Source organism: Misgurnus anguillicaudatus, unplaced genomic scaffold (genome assembly GCF_027580225.2).
Source record: "Misgurnus anguillicaudatus unplaced genomic scaffold, ASM2758022v2 HiC_scaffold_28, whole genome shotgun sequence".
Classification (NCBI taxonomy): Eukaryota; Metazoa; Chordata; class Actinopteri; order Cypriniformes; family Cobitidae; genus Misgurnus; species Misgurnus anguillicaudatus.
Window position 1 is genome coordinate 2,318,862 of NW_027395278.1, and position 13,111 is coordinate 2,331,972.

Consider the following 13,111-nt stretch of genomic DNA (forward strand, 5'->3'; position numbering starts at 1 on the left):
TTAAACCCCTGCGCACCTAACAAGCTCTCTAGTGCAAGGAAAATTCAGAATAAAATGGAAGAATTTCCTGGCCGCTCTGTTACAATAAAAGTTAACAGCAACTAGGTCTGTCAAGCTTGAAAGTTACATAAAATATCTAAAACAAACTAAATAGCTAAAAAAAGTGTGCAAACTACAGGCAACACCGCAACATAAGGTATCTTTTCTATATTTATCAGAATTTTTGTCCTAAAAAGTTGTGACACAATGCCACAGTAGATTCTATTTTAAAAACGGTTTCTATTTCTGCAATGACCTGGCTGACAGCTTTGCCTACACAAAGATCTCATTCAGTGAAAGTTTTAGTGATGCATCGATGTATTGGCCACCGATATTTATCGGCCGATGTTTGATGAATTTGAAACCATCTGCATATTGGCAATAGCACGAGAAAGGCCGATATCGATTGTTTATTAATTAATGATTAAGAAATCCATTATATGTAAAAATTGAGATAATGTTGTTAATAAAATAAATGCTGAATAGCAAAAACAACCTTTGAAGGTTGTCATGCTTTCTTATTATATTTGTTTTAGCTTAATATGTGCCTCTCTTATTATGTTGGTCAGTTGAATGTTAAAGGCGGAGTCCACGATGTTTGAAAAACGCTTTGGAAAATTAGACGGGCCGACTACCAAAACACACTTATAGCCAATCAAATCAAATCAAATGCCGGGTTGCGTATGTGTGGGGCGGGTCTATCAACAGAAGGTCCAGATTCTATTGGGGTAGGGGCGTGTTTGTTTAGGTGATTTCAAATATCAACATTGGCTTTCAAACATCATGGACTCCGCCTTTAATAAGATCCAATCCATGTTCAGTAAAAATAATTTGATGCAGAAATAAACTAGCTAATAGACCAACTGTATAGTATTGTATACAAGTGTTTAATATCGGTATCGGGATCGACCAGAAGTTGTCTGTTTAAATCGGTATCGTATCGGCCCCAAAATCCTATCGGTGCATCCCTAGTTCTACACATTATTCATATTAATATTAAAAATATATAACACATTTGCACAAGGAAAGCAATAAAACCTGAGGATGTATGCCTGTTTGTGTGTCTTACCTTCAGGTGGCTCGAGGCCTTTAGGTCCTGTGGGTTGAAATCCTGTCATGGCCCATTCAATCATCTGTTTGTTTTGCATGTCTACTGACTTTGAACTGTCGGTGTCGTCACTCTCTGGACAACCAAGAATGGTTTTGCCCGCTCTAGTGCTGGCTACCTGTTTGGAACGGCATCAAAGGTTTTGCTTTAGACAGATTTTGACTAAATTGGAACTTAACCTTGTTAAAACTCTATTCTGTAGCATTAAGGCAACAAATGAATCTGTACCTGTAGCACCTCGAAGATGGCTTTCTTGTACATAGGTTGTTTATTGTAGGTTGGCTGGTGAAAGGCGTTTTGGAAAGAACTCAAAGGCAAAAGTTTCTCAACACAGACCTACCGAAAAAGTTGAAAAGCAACATTTAAAGTAGGGCTGACAAAAGATTAATCGCAATTAATCGCACACAAAGTAAAAGTTTGTTTGCATAATACAGGGAGTGCAGAATTATTAGGCAAGTTGTATTTTTGAGGATTACTTTTGTTATTGTACAACTACAGTGCTCTTGGTCAATTCAAAATGTTAACAAACCCTCAAACCTGAACATTTAAGTAGTAAAAGTGAAATTTTGGCTTTATTAAGAGAATATTTCTATGTACATCATTATTAGGCAACTATTAGTGTGCAGAATTATTAGGCAACTAAATGAAAAACAAAGATTTTACCATCTCACTTGTTTTTTTTTCAACTGTTAAAGTGAAAATAATAAACAAACTCTACATTTACAAAAAATAATAATAAAACAATAAAAAATAAAAAAATATATAGACTCAGTGACCAATATAGCCACCCTTCTTTTCGATAACAGTCACAAGCCTTCCATTCACGGATTCAGTCAGTTTCTTGATCTGATCTGAACCAACATTTTGTGCAGACGCAACCACAGCCTCCCAGACACTGTTCAGAGAGGTGTACGGTTTACCTTCACTGTAAATGTCCTGCTTAAGAAGGGATCAAAAGGTCTCAATAGGGTTTAAGTCAGGTAAAGAAGGGGGCCATGTCATTAGTTTTTCATCTCTAAGGCCTTTACTGGCCAGCCATGCAGTGGAGTACTTGTGATGTATGTGATGGAGCGTTTATATATATAATATAAAATATATTACAATTTATATATAATATTATAATATATAATAAATATTTATATACATGTAAATGTTTCTTAAAAACATATATGCATGTGTGTGTATTTATTAATACAAAATAAACACACACAGTGCATACATATATATTGTGCAAAAACAAATTTTTATTTTGTATGCGATTAATCGCAATTAATCTTTTGACAGCCTTAATTTAATGCAATTTCCTAACAAATTACCTAGCACAGATAATAATAAATAAATAAAAACTTGCCACTGAAAACTTTTATTTTGTATGCGATTAATCGCGATGAATATTTTAAAAGCCCTAATTTAAAGCAATTTCCTATCAAATTACCTAGCACAGATAATAATAAAAAAAAAACGTACCACTGAAAACGTTTATTTTGTATGCGATTAATCACGATTAATCTTTTGACAGCCCTAATTTAAAGCAATTTCCTATCAAATTACCTAGCACATATTATTATTAATTATAAAAAAACTTACCACTGAAAACGTTTATTTTGTATGTGATTAATCGTGATTAATTTTTTGACAGCCCTAATTTAATTAAAGCAATTTTCCATCAAATTACCTAGCACAGATAATAATAAATAAAAAAGCTTACCACTGAAACCTTTATTTTGTATGCAATTGATCGTGATTAATCTTTTGACAGCCCTAATTTAAAGCAATTTCCTATCAAATTACCTAGCACGGATAATAATAAAAAAATAAATAAACTTACCACTGAAAACTTTTATTTTGTATGCGATTAATCTTTTGACAGCCCTAATTTACAGCAATTCCTATCAAATTACCTAGCACAGATAATAATAAATAAATAAATAAATAAACTTACCACTGAAAACTTGCCATCACCAAACCAACTGACCCATCTGGTGCCTTCGGCCGCTCGGCTGCGACCGGTCATCAACCAAGACACAATCCGTCCAGGCCACCAGGAGAATCCACGTAACTTCCCCCAAACCAACTCGCCAATGCCAAAACCTCGGCCATCCTGTGTGACACAGTACTAAAATGAATCACAGAGCCAAATCTTTGGTATTTTATTAGGTTTGCAAGCTGTTGATGTGTCTTCTGCATTATTTTTTATATTTTCTGTACCCCATTTATATGAATCAAATACATCCTCTCCCACAACCCCAAAAACGATAAACAGGACCCTGCTCGTACCTCATACTCCGACTCTGTGTCAGTGGATTTGGGCGAAGTCTTGTTTCCATCTCCTATAGGCACGGGTTCTGGGGTGGTAGCAACGGTTGGAGAGGCTGGATCTGTAGGGTGCTGCTGCTGTTGGAATGCTGAAGGTTGCTGCTGAGGAGGAGGAGGTTGGGCTTCGAGGCTGGTCTGAGGTTGAGGTTGGGTTTGAGGCTGTGGCGGTTGCTGCTGCGTTGCCGGCGCTGGTGGAGAAAAGTGGAGCGGGACGGTAACTGTGGAGCTTTCTTTCTGGAGCTCTGGCTCTACCTCGCCAAGGTCCTCCATTGAGTTGATAATAGAAACCAGTTTCGCCTTCTTCTCTGCCTGCAACACGGGGAACAACGAAACAGAAAGAGGGGAAGGTAAAGCACACAGACTTTCCTTAAAACAGAGCTCCTGATTAATGGTAACCGCTCGATTTGTTTATAGTACTTTAATCCCATGTGCCAACGTAAATATCCCCCATGCGCGTGATACCCCCGCCCCATTTGAGTATAAGCCCCGCCCCCGTTGAGAGTGATGAGTGGCAGAAAACTGTGAAAACAGTTGGCTTTTCATTTAGGCAAAAGCTGTTTGCGATCACTTTCTAACAAGCTTGTGGCTAAGATGGATGCAGGATGCGCAACTCTCCGAGTTCACCGAGTTTGCCCAACCTGATTCTAAGCTATTAGGTCAAAAACAAAGGACACGAGCCAAGCCATGACTTAAGCAGCTCACAGCAAATCCTCAACAGCTGCACCTCGCTCGCTCACTCTTTCTTTCTCACTCGCACGTGAATCTCTTTCACAGCTGTACTTTCTCTGCTGCTGGGCTAAAACTCCAGCTCCGGTTTCACTCACACACACGTGAACCTGGCAGCGTTTATGTGCGTAGAGAATAAAAACGGTCGAATCTGTCCTCAGACAGCTCTCTCCATGGCTCTCTTTAGCTCACTCCCTCCATTCTAATGGCTATACATTTGCACAAGCCCGCAGGGGGAGGGCGGAGTTTTGGAGCCAAGAGCCCACGAGTGTGCATGTGTGCGTGTGTAAAGTCCAAAAATCTGATACTGCTAGTAAAATCGTAGAATACCAATTCATTAATTATATTACAGTTGATATGGATTTCAGATTTTCTTGCAAAATTGGAATTTGTCCCACTTTTGCTTTAATGACAGCTTGCACTCAAGGTGGCAGAGACTCCACACGGTTATGTAAAATTTAATGATCCATGTTATCTCAGCATGATCAAGAATCTTCCACAGAAAACTGTTCCTACGCTCAATTTATAGAGCACAGCAAAGGATTTGGGTTCAATTCCAGGGAATACACATACTGATCAAATGTACCCTGAATGCACTGTTGCATTTGGATTAAGTGCGTAAATGCAACATATAATCTCAAACTTGCTCAATGCCACACATACTGTATGCTTATTTGATTAGCGACCAACTTTCCAGGTTTAAATTAGATTTTGTATGCCAGATTTTGGAGGCCACTCTGTGACTGAATAGTGTATGGTGTGTGGAATAGAAACATGTGGCCCCAAATCAAGGGGCTCTACTGTAGTTTATAAATATCTGTGTAGCTTCACTGTCAGCTCAGATGGGCCGGCCCATATGTGCTGGGTTATTTGTCTTTGACAACGCATCATTGTGGTGAACGTATTTAAGTGTATGTTAGCGGTTTGTGCATATGTGTGCATTTATCTGTGGAGGGTTGGATCGTATGAAAGTTTACTGTATATATACAATTAATGGTAGCAATATATTACCAAAAGATGACTATATAGTAGCTAATATATTCACATTGAAATAACTGAGCAGAATTATGAATTATCATATCCAATCATTGTGTCTATTAAAGTACCTTTAATTTCTTATTTCAATAATCATTACCTCATGAATATTTTACTGTGTAAAAAAATATATCATGATAGTTCCCATAGATATAAAATGACTTATACCAAAAATGTAATCAAACCACTCGTTCCTAAATCTCTGTTTCAAGCCAGCAGATAAATGTAACTTAATCATAAGATAATGTAGATCTGACAATCTAAGTAAATTAGCTTGTGCTTCCCATATCTGATTTTATCTGACACGGCCGTGTTGGCACAAAATGTGCACAATTTACATTCCACACAAAATCGCCCTACAGTATGTGATAAAGACTAAAAGCAATCTGCTTTTAGTAGTAAACTCACAACATTTGTAATTTATGCTAAATAATCAACTCAACAAAATTGAACACAAATAACAACAGAGATGGCTAATACTCCAGGCAACATACTGTACAGGTATCACAGATTATATTCAACAGTGACAGGAATTACAAAAAAATTGGTTTTCTCCTAAAAGGAGCAGTTGACCCTTTTAATGACAATTGTGTCGTCATTCACTCATCCACATGTTTGTTCCAAACCTGTACGACTTTTTTCCGCAAGAATATAACAATGTAATTACGTGCTGATTATTCTTTTCCATGCAATAACACTGAATGAAGACCAGAGGTGGACAATAAGACTCTACTCAAGTACATTTATAGACGGTTTCAGCAGTAACTACATAAACAAACGTGTTTCGTGGAACAAACTTAAGTTCTGGTAAACTTGCGCAAATAATCAATAACAAAAAGTCCTTTAAGAGTAGTTCATTCTAATGTTATGTAAATTAAATAACAAGTAGATTACCTTAGTTCAAATCATAGCTAAAGCGCATCAAAAACTACACTGAGCTAACGTTATTAGTAGGGGTGTAAATCGGACAGTTCATTACGATTCGTTACAAAATCAATTTTCTCCAGCAGTGATGCAATTTTTGCCGATACATCAAACACTTCTTTAATGCAATTATGATTCGATCCGATTCTATTAATTTAGCGATATTTTTATATATGTGCCTAGTTAAGCAGTTACATTTTTACTTACAAATGCGTACAGTAGATGGACGTTACGTCAAAGAATGAGGACATGGAGAGTGTCAAAATAAATGTACCTCAAATCGTTTTTTTACATGTGGCATCGATGCATCGAATCGTTAGAAATAAAATTACTGTATCTTTCGATATGTATTTCAATGTATTGGTACAACACTAGCTACTGTGGAAAATTAATGTATACAATGTTAACTACAGATCAAGGTATTTGATCCAGGGTTCAGTTTAGCCACTAGCCAGACCATTAAACAAACAAAAACCGGAAGTTAAGTTCTGTTCAGAAGCGTAAAGATTGCTAATGAACGTTTTAAGTGGTAAGTTTGTGGATTTTTTCAGTATGGAACTTCAGCCTAAACGTTAGCATATAGCATTAATTAGCATGTAATGCTAAATCAGCAGTCACAACTTTGTTTTTAGCATTTTAACAATGATTTAATCAGGAGCAGTGAGAGATTTTCTCTCAATGCTGTTTGATTAACACAAGTGACAGAATGGAGCACAATTAGGTAACTTCCCCTTTAAGACCAAAGTCCCTCTCCAAAACACTGTTACACATGCGCTTTCTCTTTTAGGTGTTTACTTTCTCTTAAGACCTAACTGGTCGTGTTTATGAGGATGGTTGCAAAGACGGAAATTTTGACGCATATGTATGTGTATTTAAGGCCAATAAAGCGGAAAAATGCTCACAAGCTTAATGAGCAGCGGTCGCGCGACTTGCGCGCTCCTGACAGACAGAAAGAGCAGCAGTTGCGCAACTTGTCCGCTCCTGACACACAGAAAGAACGCACAAATACAGATCTGCTGTCTGTGTTTCAATGGCTTAAAATAACTTGTTTTAAAACTGCAGTCCTTAAATACGTGTACAAACGTTATGTTTTCGCGACCACGCGCACAGGAGCGTGACGTGGGCGAGTAACCTCGATAGAAACTATAGTCCAAAATCTCTACCGGTTGACACATTTCTACCGGTTAATTATGTCTACCGGTTTATCGCCCACCCCTAGTACAGGGTGAAGAAAGGGGTATGAGAACGGCAAAGGACCTGGAGCCGGGATTTGAACTCGGGTCGCCGGAAGTGCATCTGCATCATATGTCGGAGTACTGCCCACTACACCACCGGCTCCGACTAAATAAAGTGTTTTCACCAAATTCAATGACAACATTTGACATAATTAAGGAACAATTTATTGCAAGCTATGGCGGTCAACCTTTAATAAATAACAATTTCCCAACTTTACTTTAAAATACGACTTGCACATCAAGTGGACCACTTTTATAATAATTCTACAGTGCTTTTGTGTAGTTTCCAAAAAGTTGAGATTTAGAAAACACCATGGTCTGTGAATAATTACAAAATCTTATTTTTGTGAAATAATCCTTGAGGGAAAGGTAGAAAATAAAAAATAAATAAACAATCCTCCCCAAAACTGTAAGAAGGGGAGGAGAGGAAAGTGCGGCAGCTATAAGTGGAAGTTTGCTTCTGGCCATTTTTCTAGCTGTAAATGCGCCCCTCTTCGAGGGCCTCAATGTAGCAGGTCTGGCTCTTGAAATTGAGGGAGGGGAAATGAGAGGAAAGGGGGAGGGTTCGAAAGTACAGTACTTTACAGTCTTTATCAAACAAAACCACAGCACACGTCCCAACTCAGGAGAAACAACAAACTCGTACAGTATATGAGCAATAGGTCATTCACCAGAGATTGCGTAAAAGGAACTTATGTTGATATGTGTAATTATATGTCTGCAGAGCATTGAATATAATACCCTAATCTTAAGAAAAACACAACAAACAACCGATAATGCACAAAATTGAGTTCCTTTAGAGTTTATTGTGTGCTAAATAAATTTAAGACCTGCAATAAAAGGTCAAAGTTGTCTAGTCAATAGCCTAGCAGTGAATTTTGAAATACTATATACAAAAAGCATGCTGTAAACAAGGGTAAAATGTAGGTTTAAACAACAAATATATAAAGAGAAACATTTCTAGCTGAAGAAAGCCCACCATTGCCGTTCAACAGCATATACTGTAGATTTAAAACCATTTTTACCCGCTAGGTATAGTATGTTAAAGGTGGGGTGCACGATTTTTGAGAAACGCTTTGGAAAAGGGAATCGGGTCGAGTACCAAAACACACTTGTAGCCAATCAGCAGTAAGGGGCGTGTCAACAAACCAACATTGTTGCCAGGGTTGTGTGCGGTGGGTCTATCAAAAAAAGGTCCAGATTCTATTGGGGTAGGGGCGTGTTTGTTTAGGTGATTTCAAATGTCAACATTGGCTCTCAGAGATCGTGCACCCCGCCTTTAAAGACTTAGGGTGCGTCTCATTTCTCTGTCTTACCCCTTCCCCCTTCACCTCGGTTTTGCGCGTTCATGTGAGGCGAAGTGGCATCTCAATTCTCAGTTAGATCAAGGGCTAGGGCCAAGGCGTAGGGATACATAGCCCTTGAAACGAAGTGTGATAAGGACCACACTTGAAAGAGAGGGGTAAACGTTAACGTAGGAATATCTCAGGAGACCCGGCATCAAGATGTTTTATTGATGAATGTCGAACTGTCAAGGAGTCGCACAAATCAAAGTAACGTTATTTTCTGCAGTTTAATTGAGATTATATTATGACACTCATGTTTTATGATACTTTTAATAAAATGTTCAAGCGGTTTTAATTGTAATGTTTTTGTTTTGAATCGCTAGTTAAGGCGCTAGCTAGCAGCTAAGTTATGCACTATTTGTGGAGCTCCGCTCAGGCAATCGATACCACAACCTGAGACAACGGCATCTTCTTTGTTTGTCAACGCTTGTCTGTTTATGTAGCAGACAGTTAGCGGCAAGGGAAGGTGACGCAAACGGTAATCGAGTGGTGTCTCATTTTTTAGACGAACGATCTGTCTTACCCCTTTCCCATTTACTCGGTTTTCGAGGGGCAAGGGGAAGACGAAGACAAAGGGGAAGGGGTAAGACAGAGAAATGAGATTGGCCCTTAGGCCTTGTGTCCATCAAACGCCAGCCGCTCTTTCAAAAACTGTGAGCGCTTGTCATTGTTTCTTTAGCTGATGGTCATTCTAATTTGTTAATCAGTCATTGTACGATGCAGTGGTTGGTTAGTGTGGTATCTGTCCCATGCCGCCTTTACTGTAATTGGATGGCTGCATGAAAAGTGACATTAGCTATGTTTCCATCCATAGTTGCGTTTTTTTAACTCAACTGACGGCATACATTTTTTGCGCATTTTTTAGCATTTATGCACATCTTGGCGTTACCATCTAGCATTTTTAACCGATACTCCAAAAAGCGCATAAAAATAGATGGATGGAAACATAGCTATTGACAAATCCTGCGTCTTCCTCAAAGTTAAACATTTTTTAAATCTCGACAAAGGTAAGAATGCCAAATGCTTTGCATTCGGCGTGGAATAAACACTTGGCGCTCCCATAGGAAACAAAAAATATGCTGGATTTGGTAAAAAAGCTTTAGTGGAAACATTAAAATGCCGTCCTGCTAGTATGATAGTAGTAGGTCAGATCTGTGAAAATACAGAACTGAAAGTATTGCAGAAAGGGCTTCTAATATTAGATGATGGACTAACTTTAGTTATTTCACTTCTGTAACAAGATCTGTAAAATTGTTATAAAGAAAAGTCCTATGTTGGTGTATGCCATTACAGGTACACATGGTCTTTAGGAGAACTATATATTTGAAAAGTAACACCCATGGCCTTGAGCTTTTCACATCATTACAGTGATTATTCCTAATACAGCCATCTTTCCAAGAAAACGCCTCTGGGAAATTCCTTCTGGATGTACAGTATCAGTAAAATTTAACCACATAATGTGCAATTTGCATTTAAGTCCGTAATGCATGTTTGGCCATCTGAATGTGACTCACGTGCTGTTCATGTGATATAGCTGCCATTACTTAAATAAACTGTTCATTTTCACAGCGATATGGTTATGAGTGTAAAAACCACCCTGACACCAAGCCTGATGAATACAACATGAGTATCACTGTGTCCATAAAATAATAAAAGTACAAGCAGATAAACAATGCATGTCTCCCAAACTTCAAGCAATGTAAGGAAACAATTAGAATTCATTTAGTTTAAATGATGGCAGTGCACGCCGAAATTCCTATGGGGATTCTGTATAAATGGCTTTCGTCACTCTGTGACAATCGCATTTATTTGATGTGACTTTGCAAGAAACCAAACAAAGGCTGTTCACTTTAAATAAAGATTAGAGGATGCATTTATTTGCGACTGTGCTGGGACCATTAAACGTCTCCAGATAAGACTGCAGAGCCTCAGAGCATGCATGCTAAGGAAGTCAAAGTGCATTAATGTTAAAGCTTTTTAAAAGCTTTGCATTATTTCCAGAAGCTGTTCAAAATGTTTTTCTTTCATGTGTTACTTCCTTACAATTGTGTATACATGACAGAACAGCAAAAGTTTGCTTGCTTGTGTCTGTGCAGCCCTGACTGAGAGTTGGAGTGAGCCATGGCAGCGCGCTAATCACACGCGGTTCTTGGGTTCATTCGGTTCATTCATATTTGCATATCCTTAAAAAGACAGGCACCGCATTTCCGATTCAACACAAGCAACAACTGCAGCCAATTCATGTGTTTACCTTCCTGACCCAAATCTGACAGACTGAGTAAAGCATATTATTGTTGTTTATACATACAAATGCAAAACTAAACGCAAGGCAAGTAAATCTAGCATTTAGCATTAGATTGAGCTGATACGTGTTATCTTCTAGCAGTATTACAAAAAGTGCACAGTCAGATTACAGTCCATATAAAACAGACTTTAAACTCTTCAACGTAAACAAAGCCAAAGACTTGCCGTATGCACACAAAACATTGCATTCATTAAGCAAAACATTTTGTTTTGTACTTGCACTCCAGATTATGTTTTAAGCCCGGTCCGGCATGCTGGTTTTAAGAGACGGGTTTCCTTTAAGCTACTCGGGGCAGATGGTCCGTAACAAGTCTCCTGGAAATACCTGAAGTCAGCATATTCCTCCTCCAGCAACTCTACTCAGACATGCACACTGTCCCCTGCGCTATCAACAACAAACAAGACAGCCGACCTACCCATACACGCCTGCACTCGGCACTTTAAATCCAACGTGTGAGTTGCTTTTTTTTCCAGCCCCACTCTTGGCTTGGTGAAGCTTGCTTCAAAAAAAATTAGAAAGAAAAAAAAAGAGAAAGCATGAACATTTCTTTGTCTGGGAATTCAGGGTCAGGTGGTTCCCAACAGGAATTCTGGTTGGCTAGAGAGGACTTGCAGAATGTTGGCGACCGGCCAGGAGGCTGTCTTGCAAGCAGCGTTGGAAATTTGCTGTAAACCTCATCTTCACCCTCATATCCATTGTACGGAGTTCATTTTCACTGCGGAGAGCGGCGAGGGAGCGGGGAAGAGAGATGGGTGCAGAGTCAGGCTGGGAGCTCTGTGTGCTGTGTGTTTAAAAAAATAAAAGAGCCACGGTCGCCCCTTCACATGCAGAAAGTGAAAGCAGGCAGGGTTCGATTTCTCTTCCAGCGCCCCCTCCTCACCTCTTTAAACTGACAATGCTGTGCTGAATGTATGCAACCCGGTCTTTAAAGCCAAAGGAAGGAAATAGCAAAGGCCCACTACAGTTTCCTGCTGCATTGTCGCGTTCACTGCCATGAGCTTTGAGAAAACATGACTGTACAAACCTTTGGAGAGTCAAGTGAAAAAAATGACATGTTACGATCTGCGCTCTTCCACAATGTGCCTATTCAGAGGAAAAAATTCCCATGCTTATGCTGGAGAATTCCAGCTCTCCGGGATAAGAATGCGAAACGCCCATTACTCTGGAATTTTACGACGCTCGCTCACGAGACAACTGTGTGTCCGGCTAATTTGCCCATATTTCTGGAATCTCTGACACTTTTATGGATTTTCCTCAAATGCGGTGTGGAGAGGAAAGAGAAAAGAAGTCGGTGGGGGCAGGGGGTTTGATGTCGAACGGTCGTCCCCCTTTGGTTACCAAGGAAACAGAACATTATGTAACAGAGAGATTCTCATCGTACATTAAATTCCTTATAGGAAAATCCTAAGCCATCACCATGTTGGCTAAAATTACTACTAATAACGATTAAATAATTAATTTAAATGCTTGTTCTTACGGACTACAAATATTGCCTTTGGTGATGCGTGTCATTTTTTCAATTTTAAAAGATGTTTGCCCATGCAGTTAAATGCACAGAATCTATAATTAAACCATTCATAGATTGATCTGCGCAAAAAGCGTAAACACCCAGTATGTTTACAAGATAAACGAGAAACAATGTGTTTTTACCCTAGAATTTAATTCCTCAAAATATTTGAAGAGTTCAGATGCAAAAGCCACTAAACGGATACCTTTCCATAAAAAAACGCATAATCCAGCACTTAGAAATAGCATTTTGTTTTGCAGAATTCATTAAAAGTCTGATTAAAACAATAAACAAGAAATCATGCCAGAGCCACTTTTGCATCTCTACATCAACTCTTCACTTGTTCCTCAAAATACATAATTTCTACAAAATGCTAACTAACCATTGTATCACACTTGAACAGATGGACTTTAGCACAAGTACCCCTCACCAACTATGGCTCAACCACTGGGGTGAATCTGAGGTGAAACCTGTTGTCCTAATTTTTACAATCCCTTTTAGTGCGGCTAGTGGTGCGGAAATTACGCACTTCACCTTTGGGTCAAGACACATCACAACAATTTCCTCCCT

General features: G+C 38.8%; 1 protein-coding gene across 5 annotated transcripts in view; it reads right to left on the reverse strand.

The window, feature by feature from the left end:
* LOC141362517 (DNA (cytosine-5)-methyltransferase 3A-like) overlaps positions 1-13,111 on the reverse strand; it is a 63,864-nt gene that overhangs the window by 22,413 nt on the left and 28,340 nt on the right. For all 5 annotated transcript variants that reach the window (XM_073864714.1, XM_073864713.1, XM_073864715.1 and 2 more), the window contains 4 exons: positions 3,425-3,772; positions 3,090-3,248; positions 1,376-1,483; positions 1,109-1,265 (listed from right to left, as the gene is read on the reverse strand). In XM_073864714.1, the coding sequence (XP_073720815.1) occupies positions 1,109-1,265; positions 1,376-1,483; positions 3,090-3,248; positions 3,425-3,772 (772 nt within the window). The remainder of the gene's footprint in view (positions 1-1,108; positions 1,266-1,375; positions 1,484-3,089; positions 3,249-3,424; positions 3,773-13,111) is intronic.